The sequence below is a fragment of the Urocampus carinirostris genome, chromosome 15 (genome assembly GCF_059441175.1).
Source record: "Urocampus carinirostris isolate Australia breed hairy pipefish chromosome 15, RoL_Ucar_1.0, whole genome shotgun sequence".
Taxonomy (NCBI): domain Eukaryota; kingdom Metazoa; phylum Chordata; class Actinopteri; order Syngnathiformes; family Syngnathidae; genus Urocampus; species Urocampus carinirostris.
In genome coordinates this window covers 13665347-13678967 of record NC_142363.1, presented here as the reverse complement: position 1 = coordinate 13678967, position 13621 = coordinate 13665347, and the positions used below count along the sequence as shown (strand labels likewise).

Genomic DNA, 13621 nt, shown 5'->3' with positions numbered 1-13621 from the left:
AAATCACTGTATGAAATGTAAATAGATGATTGTATAGTTACCGTTTTGGCTCATTGTGTCCGAAAATAGGCAGAGTTTAATTATTTTCTAAAATATAAAGAAATTGTCCGCTTTAGGCCACAAACATTTACCACAAACATGTAATTTTAATGAGAACCTCAGAGGGGTCAATACTTTCTAAACCAGGTGTTGTATGGGCCCTTGTTGGTCAAAACATGGCATTTTATCTTTGTATGGTATGATCTAAGAAGCTACAGTAGATCTACTCGTTTTTATCCATCTCAAGGTCCGGCAATATCAAGAGATGATTACATTTATATGGTTTAGACCTCAGCTACTAACCAATCATGGCTTTGCTTCAAGTAAGCAGCTAAAACATGATTGGTCGTTAGTTGAAGCTTAAAATATTCGTTATGTCATCTTAACAAGACAGCATTTTCAAAATGGCCACTTTCAGACATGAATAAATAGGAGTTTTGTTTAATTTTGTGGAGGCCAATAAAGCATAACATTCTTTGGGCTAATATCTACGTAAAAGTAGGGTGTGTCGTTTGAGGTGTCCTTAAAAAACAGTTGTTCACTGATCGATTTGATGCTGCACCTCATCGAATCTCGATTAATTTATCAGATATCTGTTTAATTAAAAACTATTTTAAAAAGTATGAATTTCAATGCATAAATATTGTATCACGCCAATCCATTTTCTTACAGGAACTCTGTTTGCACTCAGATAAATGGTATGAGTTCTGATAAAGGCCAGGCCTTTTTAGGGCAGGCTGATTTTTCAGTCTGGCAGGCCCAAATTGACAGGAAAAGCTAACATTTAATCCTGTAAACCTCCCGTGTATTCTGAAAAGGATCAAGCCGTGCCAAGTGACCTCAGTGTATAGGCATGTGATGATCCACTTCGGAAACCCCTTCATCGACATCGCGCCCCCCATCGACAAAGAATGCTTCAGGCATATGGCACTCTGCCAGCACCCAAATTTATTCAACACTCACGTTTCCTTCCACATATGGGCTTGATGGGAGCAAGTCCACTGTAAACCTTACCACCAGTTTGATGATCTACAACAACGCTGCTGTCAAGTTAGGGCCGCTCTAGAGTCCGCAATGTATGGCTTGGTAGCAGGACAGCTGTGCTAAGTGTGGAGGAAGAGATTCCTTTACTTCACACTAAGCCGTTAATCACGTGCAGGGTTGTAAAAGGTGTGATGTCGTTTATTTAGCGGCTAAGTCATCCGTAAAACTAACTACACTTTACAGCAGGTCATTGAGGAATTTAACATCAGTGACCCACAATTTTTATCAGTACAATATTGACCTCCAATAACACCGAACAATAATGCCAGGCAGTAGTAAATTCTTGTTGCTTCCATGATACATTAGCATTAGACAGGGCTTCCCATAGAATTTTTATTTTGATCTTGGTTATGTTGTCAAGAATTGAAATAAATCAAAAGAACATTCTAAAGTCCCATTCTTCAAAAACAATTGGTCTCTCCAAGAAGGTTATATTAAGGATTAAATGAATGACATGCATGGATGAAATCACAACATCAAGTTAATGAAAGTATTCTGGGAGAAGCTAATGACGACATTGATATAATTGTGTTTCGTTAGAGACCAGAGCAGAGAGACTGTGACCAATGGGGGTAATCCAGTGGAAGACGTTTGTAGTAAGAACCCTATTGTGGGATGTGGTAAAATGATTTACAATGGAAGCAATGCTTTTGAGGACTCAGAACATGGGGCAATAAAGTGAGGTTTTCAGAGCAAAAGCATTAAAAAGGAGATGTGAGACGTGAAAGCTCAATGGTGTGTAACTTAACAAATATAAACTTATATAGACTAGCGTGTGACTGAAACTTGGGTGCTGTTTTACACAGAAATCAATGATAAAGGTTAAAGAGTTACTAGCCATGATTTTCATAAAAACTTTGGTGCTGTCATTTATGTCAGTCCACATCCCAATACCCACTGGGCTGGAAAAGCTGCAAAGAATGGAGATGATCCGCTCGTCCCACAGAAGCCCTTTAAAGCTGTACATTCTGCACACACAGCTACATTCCTGCCAGGGGGTAAGTAGATCAGTGGGAGTCCTTATCTTCGGGAGCTGCCTCAGGTTTACGGATGTCTGTCGGATCATCAGGTATCAAAATGACAGCAGAGATGTATGACAACCTTTTAACACCACGGGATATGATAGGCAGGGTATTTCTCTTCAGTGTGCAAAATTGCCCTGAGGTGAAAAGTAAATGGTTGATATTTTTCAGTCTGGCAAAGTAATCCTCTGGGGCAACAAATGCTTAAATAAGATAGATGTGAACATATCCTGCTTAAAAAAATTAGTATAAAGGCGTTCAGGCGTCTTTACTAGCGAAACGAATAGAGGCTTTGCAGGAATGCTGGTAGAGGAATAAAGGGACATCAACACAGTTCACTCAGTGCACCTTTGACCTTGCAGGGCAAGAGTTTGGAAGGTCATCACAATGTTTACCCTGACTAGTGACCACACTCCAATTCTGGCTTAGCTATGTACATTTTTGTGTCCAATCATCCTCATCCAATCAGAAAAGAAACCCCCCACACAACAGACAAGAATCACTCATGAGTCATTTCCCCAACAATAACAGCGGTGAAGTTACTGTAACATTTTTTTTCCAACTGGGTCAAAAAGATAAATGTAAACAAGCAAGTAAAGTACGATTGATGTCGCATTTAAGGGGAAAAAAGCACTAATTAGGATGACACAGATTTCTTCTAGCCAAATGTCGCTTTGGACCAAAGCTGCAATAAGAAAAAAAAAAAAAGAGAACCACTGACACATTTAAAATCTTCAGCCAAAGAGGAAACCTAGCGCCAAGTGTAGAGCAAAGTGGAGGCGTGGGGGTGAGAGACAGAGCAGGCAAACAGATACAAAGAGGCCCTGTGTCAAAGCCGTGGCTCTGCCACTAAAGATAATGAACACTAAAATAATATGAAATTTGAGTCCCCCCTCCACCCTTTTTTTATCCTCATGTGCAAAGTCACCAGCGCAGGAGGTGGACTAACAATTTTAGCGGTCGACCACTTTGACACACTTGGGTTTGATGTTTGCCAGGTCGCAGCTGGATGGCAAAGGTTGGCAAGAGCTCCACAGACTAACAAAGACACTCTGAGCCAAATAGGACTGTAGGAGGACTGCTGTGCCCAATATGGAGCCAAGATTTAACTATTTGTCCAATTGTTCCATTTGCAACATTTACTTCGCTCTCCCACGCATGGGAAAGACTGGAATGACAAATTAAAGATTTTAAATGAACTGGAAGAGTGTGTAAGAACAGATTAAGAGCATGTCCTAAAAAGTAAAGCTGCACTGGGCTTACCTTCCCCCATTGGGCCGTGGTGGAGAACTGAATGGGCCCCCTCTGGCATGGCACTCAGGCCTTTGGAGCTGAAAAGTAAAACAAAGTCAAAAAAGAAAAAGAAATAGAAAATGTGTCTAGACTTATGGCATATGCTGTACATCACAGAAGGGGCATTCCCTCCAGGTATACATCTATTCCACAGTATGTTTTAAAATTTAAAAAAATTCTTATGGTTGTATTTTTAGTTGGGCATCAGCAGCCTAGTGAAATGAGACTAAAGAGTTATTGGACCTTACTGTAAGTAAGAAAAGGAAATTCCCATCATTCCCCTCTTCACTGTTTTGGGTTTAGTCATGCCAACCACTTTGAAATGTATAGTGCAGCCTGGGTTGAGGTATGCAGGGTGGGGAATTGGATATGGACTCATGCCAATCGGGAGGGAAAGGGTGTGCAAAGAAATGTCAGAATGGAAACTCGACAGCAATGACCATAGTGGGAAGAAACCATTGCGTACTCCTAAACACTAGTGCGCACGGTCATTTGGTCAGGGAAAGATATGCATATTTACTTATAAAGCTTATTTGTAAAATGCTTTCAGTTGTTTAAAAAAATCAGGTTTACAAAGGATAACAAATAAGGTATTATGATTGTGTCAATGCTACAAAAATTGAACATTTCCCAAATTGCGTTTAACAAAGCTTCGGCTAAACTCAGATTTGAACAAGAACCACACTGTGACAAAACCAGGTAACTTCAACTCCCGAGGTTTTTCGTATCAATGTTTTATCTTTGCTGTAAACAAAATAATAAGAAGAATGTAGATATTCTGCAAGAGTTCCACTTGAGCAATTTTTCATTAACAGTCACAAAGGGAGAGATTCACTCATAAAACAAAACTAAGCAGTGCCTCCCCAAAGAAGAAAAGATAAATCCAACTTTCCAAAAAGAAAATTTCAGACGGTAAACAATACAGGAGCTCTTATATCAGCTAGTGACGATATGCATAGATCACTGTTGTTATACACTAATATTTAGGCCGAAAAGCTCTGGTATTGTGCATTTTTCCAGTCCCTCATAAAAGAATCTGAGATGTGTCGCTTCACATGTAATCCGCAGTCTGATCTTCTCATGTTTCTTGCAGCGAATTAACATGGATCACTGTGCATGAGAAATTGTTCATTTGTGATTACAAGTGGGACTTTGGCCTTTATAACATGACATTCTTGAGCCAGAGAGATCAGAGAAGCAGAAATTATCCGAGGATTAGGATTGCATTGTTCCTTTTGCTTTGACTGGCCACTGTGCCGAACTGACAGCCTATCCAGCCGGGTCTAAAGTGAGCCCAATGCCAGGAGGAGGGCCAATTAAGATGTGCAGGAATGCAAAGAGAAATGTCAGAACTGGACAAGTGGTGCTGAAAAAAAAGGAATTAAAGAAATAAACTGATTCTTTGCCATAATATTGGCATCTAGATTCGGGTTTAATTTGTGTGCGTATTTTGTTATCACTACAACAATAGAAAATGCAAATTATCGCATAAAACTCAAGGCTCTAACAGGACAATTGATCATAGTCATGCTGATGTACAGTCCTTTATTGCCTCTGTCTGAATGGCCTTCTTTACAAATAAGGCGTATTTTTATATCCTTTTGTACAACTATGGGCAGTTGAAATTGAAGTAGTGTGTACAGGTACACTGTGTGTAATTAGCTCAAATTGGCTTCCTATTTAGAAAGTAGGCTTTGAACTCATCCTGCTAAAAAAAAAATCCCAATAATTCCACCGGCAACGGCGATTTGTTTCTGTTTGGGGGTATAGAGGTGAGTTTTTTGTGTTTCCACCGTGCCCTATTAAAAATGTGACTAAATGTTGCCTTTAAAACTGTTGGTAAAAAGCTGACATATTTGGCTAAACTAACTTTTGGATATTTTGTTATGCCAATTAAAACACACAAAGACGGTTAACGTAGTGTTTTGTTTCAATCCCCAGTCTTCCAGCACAGCATTATTTTGCGCTCCATCCAGTGCCCCCTCCCATCTTGTAAAAACAGCTGGACACATAATTTGTACATGCAACTGGGGGGACACTTTACTGTGAATTTGTTTTCTCGACCATTGACTGTAAAGTGATCTAATTCACATTTAACAAGAGAACCTCATTGGAAAAACAGTTTTGAACACGTACTTAATCGTAGAACATACCTTAAAAAATAATAGCACTCGCCATCGATTCTTGTTTGAATATTCCACGGTTATATTTGCTTGTCTGTTGAACTAGGGCTGCGACTAATGATTATTTTCAAGATTATCAATGAATCGGCCAATTATTTTGTCAATTAATCGAATTGGATTGATTAAAAACATTTTTAATTTCCTCCTATTTGGTTAAATATTAAAGTTTTGGACAGATAAAAAAATACAGCACAAAACATAATATTATAAAACAATAAAAAATTCAATTGTTTCACAGTTAACTCGACAGTAAAAAAATACATACAGATATAGGCTATACACCTGCAATTGAGTAAAATACCTTTTTCCTACCACCTTATCCAAAGATGATATCATATTAGTACTTTTAATACAAAACAAAAGAGAAAAAGCAATAGATTTTATGTGTAGATTTTTTTTTTTAAATCTGCCCCTCATGTATTTTACTTTAGTTACTTATTTTCAGATTTTTTTTTCTCTGTACTTCTGGAGCATTTTCTGTTCCCTCAAAAATTCTCAACTTTGTTTCATGATAAAACAGTCAAACACTAAAAAGTTGAAACTTCCATGCCAATTTTGTTTGTAATGATGGAATGTTCAATTAAAAAAAAGGTTAAAAAAAAAAGTAAGATAATTTATTTATAAAAACGGTTTGGGCGCTCTCTGCCGGACCAAAGTGCTACTACAACGCTGGGGGTCACAACAGAATTGCGTGCACTCTTATTTGCATTGATTAAACATACGTAGTTGCTCAAAAATCACGTTATACAACCAATCGATAATCTAAATCTAAATCTAATTATTTGCCATCACTTTATTGAATAGATTTTAAATCAATTTTATCTATTAGTTGTTAGTAAAACGCACGGTTACTCCAGGACACAATGCAACTGGTTGCTTTGCCTGATTTCATTAACATGCCTTACTTTTTTTACACCAAAATAACAAAATTTTTCACAGAAAAGGGCACCGCTGTTACTTCAAAGGTAAGATATAACTGTCAAACACCTGATGATTATTATAAAAGGTATTAAAATAAGAGGATATTTATCCTTTAAAAATCAGTGCATCCCATACAGACACATTCCAACTATACTAACTCAGTCTGCTCAGTTTGCTGACACATCACAATTCCATAATAGTTTTCTTATGGGGAGAACGTGTCCAAATGTATAATTATGTGAAAAACCGTCCATTATTCATGTAACCCACCTGTGCTTAAGCTATTGACCATTCTTTCCGACTAAAGGGTGTTTGGTTCCCCCAGCTGATGAATGCATTACCCGCAGCAAGGTTGTCAGCGATTTTCGTCCTAATCGCAGCCAGCTGCAAGTCAAGCCTTTTTAATACCTTTTAAATAAAAGATCACCAAGGAATCACTTCTTTTACTTACTCTAAATATCTTGCTTTACATGAATCAATTGTTTAGATGCCTTTCTCAAAAGCCTACACAGGTAAACGTGCAGTGAGACGAGAATTAAAAATACTTGGTGGCATGGTCACCAGAAGCCATGGCCATCAAGAGCATTTTTCACCTTTTTATGGGCCGTCTGGATGGTGGGGACGTGAAAAGAGTTAGCATGTCTGCAGAGGAAGCTGGAGAAAATGCAAAATGAAACTGCTCTTTCTCTTGCCTGTTAAATTCAGCGGGGGTTATTAAGGAATGGATTGGGGGAATTACACAAAACAGAGACCTTACACCTAAAGGAGCATATGATTTAAGTACATACAGCAGAGCAGAACTTTAAGCAAAACCCAAGCCATAAACATTCAGGGATCAGAATGGAGATTTTCATTTTCAGCTGAAATAGCCAGGGTCCAGGAATAAAGCAGGGCGGAGCGCCACCAATTTTTCTAACGGCCGCCAGGGTGCGCCAGAGCAATAAAGGAAAGAGTGAGACAGTCGGATTTTGAATTTGTTTGCTACGCAAGAGAAAAAGTGAAAAAGTCGGAATGCCTTTGGGGTTCAAAAACAGCGGAAATCCGCGGATCCGCGGAAAATTCTGATCCCTGAACATTTATTTATCTATTGCTTCACAAAGATTAAGTATACAGTGTAAGTCATCAACGCGGACATTACACTGCTCTTCCTTTTCCCTCTGGTGACAAAGACACAATTTTGGGCAAGTAGCCATTTAATCATTGTTTAGCCTCCCAGATTGATGTTTGGCTATTGATGGGAGTAAAAAGCTAAAAATATGTCAGAGAGCTCCCTCTCTCTTTTGGATGAGCTAAGTGTGTCATGTTGCGTTCGCTGTCTGCCCAAAATGGCTTGCAAAACTTTGAGTATGAAATAGGCACCCACTGAGAGATCTTCAGTCAGAAATATGGGGGACGGACATGCGGGGTCTGTACAAGTGGAAAACAAATTAATTCAACCTGTTGTGGCAAACAAGAAACAACTGGTCAAAATAACATTTGATATTTTTAAGCAGTGTTTATCTTGTGAGACCTTTCCTTTACCCCATCGTAATGCCCCCCACCGTCAAGGAAATTTCTTTCTGTGCAAGGACTGTCTTTCCCACATTACTCCTGGAGTTGATCCCCTCTGCACACAGGCCTCGAGAGACGAACAGCTTTCTATTCACAGGGGTAAACAATACACCCTGACACACTACCTTCATCTCCATCAAATCCTCACTTTTTACAAAAGCTCTGCCTACAGAGCCACAACAAATGAGGCACCTATTTGAATATGCTTCATTTCTGGAGCATATGTTGAGTAAAGTAATTAACGCCCACAGAGCACTGCAAATACTACACCCCAAACAGTATACAAATGACCTGATCAAAAGAGCCCTTAATGTGAGAAAACCACAAATACTTATTTTAACATCATGGTTCCATTCACCCAAAAATACAAGTAAGCATGCATTCGGCAAAAAGTAGTTTTGGCATGCATACTTGACATTTTTTGTAAATGTTCCCTATTCACACAAAGCTGCTAAAATGCTAGTAATTTAAAAGTCACTATGCATTCCGTGCCAATACCGCGCACGCTAACTGCTCGTCTGGCCAGTCCTAAATAGCATGTTTTGGTTTTTACACTTGCCATTGTCAATAAATTCTTTCTACAAATCCCACATCTGAGAAAGACATTCATACTGATTCCGTAAGCTGCGGGTACAATTACAGCACATGTACTGCAGTGTCATCACCCGTTACAAACCCATCATGCATATTACAGCTTTTTACATTTTTTGCAAGGGTGTGCGATTGTAAATCATTTGCCAAACTTTGTACTTTGTATGTGATATTTTCTTTTTTTGAAAGTATGCACTTTTACCAACTTTTTGTAGTGTCAGCATACATAAGTTCCACATTTTTTGCAAGTAAGCAAACGCTTCTGTATGGTTTTCAGCTAAACATTTGGATATTTGTGAGACTTCCCAAATCTAGAAGTTGGTTAGGCAAGATCGTACCGATATGGAAAACACAGACTTGACCTCCACTTAGTGACTGGGATCCTGAAACACTTACAGCACACTCTCCCACTTTTAGTGTGTTCTGTAAAAAAATTATCTTGGGCATTGAAACACACTTTTAACTCCAGGCAATTTCAAACATCAAGCACTAACGTGAGGCAAAAAAAAAGAAAACTTATATGCATAAGGCCACATTTAGAATATTAGGTAATTTCCCCACAGCTGCAGCAGCCAAAGTTCTGCTTCTGAATAAAAAAAACTACCAAATGTAAGGAACGATCCAACTATGGTAGTTTCCTGTCTAGACCACCTGGATAGTGGTCTAGACTAGCTGCTAATTGTTTTGGGGGCAACATTTGTGCCTGAAATTATCTTGAGATATTTAGTCTGCAAGGTCAAGTGGGGTCAAAGAGGGAGCCGATGGAACTTTTCACTAGTTGTTGATTGATTTTTGCTTCTTTATTCTTGGGCAGCTGGTCATTGACCCAGCTCTGCCTGCATTTTAAAAGAAGAAGCTCAATGAATCACATTGGGGCACTCATTAGAGGAGAACAATTGGCTTTGGCTTGGTTAAATGTGGGCACAATGGGGGGTAGGTGAGAAAGGGGAAATGGCAAAAGATTATTGGCATCAGGCAACTTAGCTTTTGTTGAGGGATGTGTCTCCAACTACATCAAAACTAAAAAAGACCAAAGTAGAGCAACTGGGCAAAGTTCACATAACTGAAAGTGTCCAGTTCAAACACAAACATTGCTTATCTTACTGATACTCGCTCCCCCGTGCAGGACTGGGAAACGTGGCAATTGTGAAATTACAACAACACACATAAAACAAAGCCATTTAGTGCTGTAATTCAAAAGGAAAATGATTTTGAGTTTCACAGTGGGGACCAGATCGTCAGGAATGTGCTGCACAGTTTTATTTAACTGAGGCAAAATTGAGAACAGCTGTATTGCTGTAAAGATTAGGAACATTTTGACTTAAGTTAGAATAAATCAATAGTATACTTTAATGGCTTTGAAGTGGTGACGTAAACCTTTGAACATTGAAAATGTCCTTAACCGGTTTATGAGCATCACGTAAAAATAAATAAGATTGACACTATGTTCAAAGCGGTTGAGAATTCTTACTTGACATCTTACGACATCCGTTACTAACAGCAACATTATTTACATTCTCGGTTCGTCATTATAGTGGACGTAATTTTCCATGAGTTTACCTCAAAAGGAAAGAAAAGTTAGCAGAGATTTGCGCCGTGTTTTCAATGTTGCTCACGTACCGAATTGGCCAATGTCGTGTCTTCCGATGACCCTTTGCCAGGAATAAAAGTTGAAATCAGTAGTTTCGTGGTGAAAATGTCACCAGCGCGCCGTTAATTCCATAATATCCACATTTTAACGTCCCACACACATTAACAGGTAGGTACGTCCCTCGCTGGCGCAGATTCCGACTGCCTGAAGAACAGCCTCATCTTTTTTCAAGCGCTGAGAAGTATTGCTGCTGCCTTCAAATGCCGTCGCAAAATCTAGTACTAGCAAAAGAAAGAATGTGTTCGGTAAAAAAAACACGTTTTAACTATAACCCATGGGTGATTCACCCGAATACACCTTATTGTAGATGATAATACCGTAAAGAAATACTTACATCGCTTTCATAAAGGTAATCGCGTGAAAATGTCTCTCAACCATGGAGATTTTAAAATGTCCGAGGGCTTTGAATACAGCACAAAATAACTGCTTTTGACATTTGGGTATTTTGTTCTTGCAAACATCTGGCAAAACTAATAGCGACCGAAACCAAATATATCGACACGAAATACTTTTTGTTGAGTTTTTTTTTATATTTCCTATTTGTTATACTTTTGAGGGGGTTACATTTGTGTTTCGGGGGTTGCAATAAAACGTAAAAGTGCATACTATTAAACAAAAAAAAAAAAAGGTTATCCCTAAAATCATTTACATTGTGCATATTATTATTATATATATTATTCATATTATCATACTATTCACATTTTTACATCTCAATTGAACCATATTTTTTATTTATTTGTCTTAATCTCATAGAAATATAGTTTGACATAATTAAAAATAATAATTCAAATGAGCAAAATAAACAGCTGTCTAACATGCATGGTTTAAATAAAATGTTGTGATTCTACTTAAAATGATTATGCAAAGGGACTGTGTGTACCATTTAGCTTCTCTCAGTGGAAAACAAAGATCCATTTATTGAAAAACAGTTTGGATTTGAAATATGAGCAAAAATACATTTATCAATCTATCTACCCTAGCTATATCCCTCGAGAGGTGTGACCGACAGCAAGACAAACATACAAAAACAAAGAAAATTTTAAAAAAGGGAAAAAGTAGCAACAAACACAAACATTTTTGGACCATGGCCAACCCAAATGCCCAAACATCCAAACAGGTTAAGCACCTCGGCACCCAAGTTGGTCATGCTTTCGTCCCTCCAGATGAAACGGGACACAAGAAAGCGGCCATGTCACTCGGGTCAGGGTGACACACAACACTTCTGTTCAACAGCAGGGCGCAACAGCTTTCACTGGTTTACCCCTGCCACATCATACGGTGCCCTGCCCATCCCTTCGAACACGTCTAATCTTCCCACTATCCTTTTACAACACCTCTCCACTCATTCCCAGTACCAACAAGAGCTATAGCATCCAATATATTTAGACCTTTTTTCCATCAATGCACTCTTCCTCTTGGTCTCCTTCCATTTACTTCTCCTCTGTAGATCCTCTTCAACATTCGCTCCTCATCCATCCTCTCCATGTGTCCAAACCAACCAAAGTACTCTCTAAACCACACGCTTGCTGATATAAACATGCATTTAAAAATAATACAGTACTCTTTAGAAGAATAAAATGTATTTTACATAAGATGAGGCTCACCTATGGGGAGCTGACATGATTGTCTGTCATTTCTCCTCGTATGGGTACCCCCAAAACCAAAAACCTTGTGAAAGACTGGAGAAAAAGGATGACAAAAGATGCAGTTTGGTCGCTTTGAGTTTCCTCAGTTTGTATTCTTCCTTGTGCTTTGTAGCACTTGTTTTCAGTTGCCCGACACAATGTAGTTACATTTAATTGTCAAATATTACACAGTATCTTTAAAAATGTATATTAAAAACATTTAAAAAGTGTAGGAAGTAAAGACATTTACCTGCAGTCCTTTGAGACATTTTGTGATTAGGGGCTATACAAATAAATGTGATTTGACCTGCCCCTTTAATATGTCACAAAGCAAAGGACGCAATGTCAACACCCCTAAGTTTGTTTACAAAAATATGAAAGCCACAAATGATGTCATTGGTATTGTACAATGTGATGCTCAGAATAAAATAGTATTTCCCCAGAGATTTAGGGTTTAGTGTCAGCATTGTCACACAAACGCCACTGAACGCTCTCCAAAGAGCTGTACACCGAAAAACAACGGTGGCCACATGATGAAGGTGCTGTATCTGAGTCAGATCAGGAAGATATACCTGCTACTGTTAACAGGAGCAAACCAGGACTTTCTGTTTCATGTGGGGGAGCAAACCCCTAGGCCGGTCAAAAAGGCCTGGAGAGTCATGGGCGCCGCCAGGCTCTACTTGCCCAATACACACTACAGAAAGTCATGCCCCTATGACACTGCCGGTTAAAGGATCTGTGAGCCGTGAGTAAATATATGAAATTAGAAAACATGTCTTTTATCTTTTAAGTGTGTTTTTCCTATTCTACTAATCATCAATCATTAAAATATGTAATTTGAGAAAAATATTAAAATCTGTTAAACCGCCTGCCATCTGCCATGCATATTTGAGATACAATTGTTCCTGTTTATCAAATAATTATCAAAAAAAACTGTTATTATATTGTAGATCAAGGGTCAAGCTGAGAGCTGCTTATTGTTACCAAGAGTGCAAAGGGCACCCGGTTTGATAGGAATTTCTAAATTAGCTAGTTAGCTAGATGATAGTTTGATAGGTAGTAAGAAAGGTCAAGAGGTAATAAACTAAATGGGGGGGCTCGAAAACTAGCTAAAAGAGTTTTTAAAAAGCCGGATAGAAAGCAAAAAACAAAGCTATACAGCCAGCTTTAAAGTAGGCCAACATTTAGCTTTATAAGTGGCAAGAAAGGTAAAATGTGAGCTAGACAGCATGCAAAAACTGTAAAATGCTATCAAGATAGCTTGCTAATAGCTAAAGGCTAGCTAGCTACTGAGCTCAACAGTTACCCTAATAGCTAGCTAAAAAAACTGCATATTCTTTGCCCATTTGCTTTACAAAACCCTTAAATTGGAATTTATTTTATTGTATATCCTGTAAAATAAATCAAATAGAAGATTAAAAAGTTTAATACACAAATAGACTCTCCTTCTACTCTCTTAAATACTTGCTTAAAAATAATGCTCAATACTTAAACTTGATTTTTTATTTTTTGTCCATGAAGCCCATGAACTTGAATGTATTTATTTGAATTTTAAAAAAAAACAACTCATGTTATTACTATGTTATTACCAGGTTAATTATTTAGAATAGGGTTAAATAGACTCAGCCAACCAATAAATGAAATCATTTTACGAGAAGATCGCAATCACACAGCACTGGTGAGCTATTTTCAGAACAGGTC

General features: G+C 38.2%; 1 protein-coding gene across 1 annotated transcript in view; it reads right to left on the bottom strand.

Annotated features, from left to right (window-relative positions):
* Positions 1-11963, bottom strand: part of LOC148351615 (pleckstrin homology domain-containing family G member 3) — a 41222-nt gene extending 29259 nt beyond the window's left edge. Inside the window, exons 1-2 of the mRNA XM_088354267.1 lie at positions 11900-11963; positions 3369-3436 (exon numbers count right to left, since the gene is read on the bottom strand). Of these exons, the coding sequence (XP_088210393.1) occupies positions 3369-3436; positions 11900-11916 (85 nt within the window). The 5' untranslated portion in view covers positions 11917-11963. The remainder of the gene's footprint in view (positions 1-3368; positions 3437-11899) is intronic.
* Positions 11964-13621: the final 1658 nt, after the last annotated feature.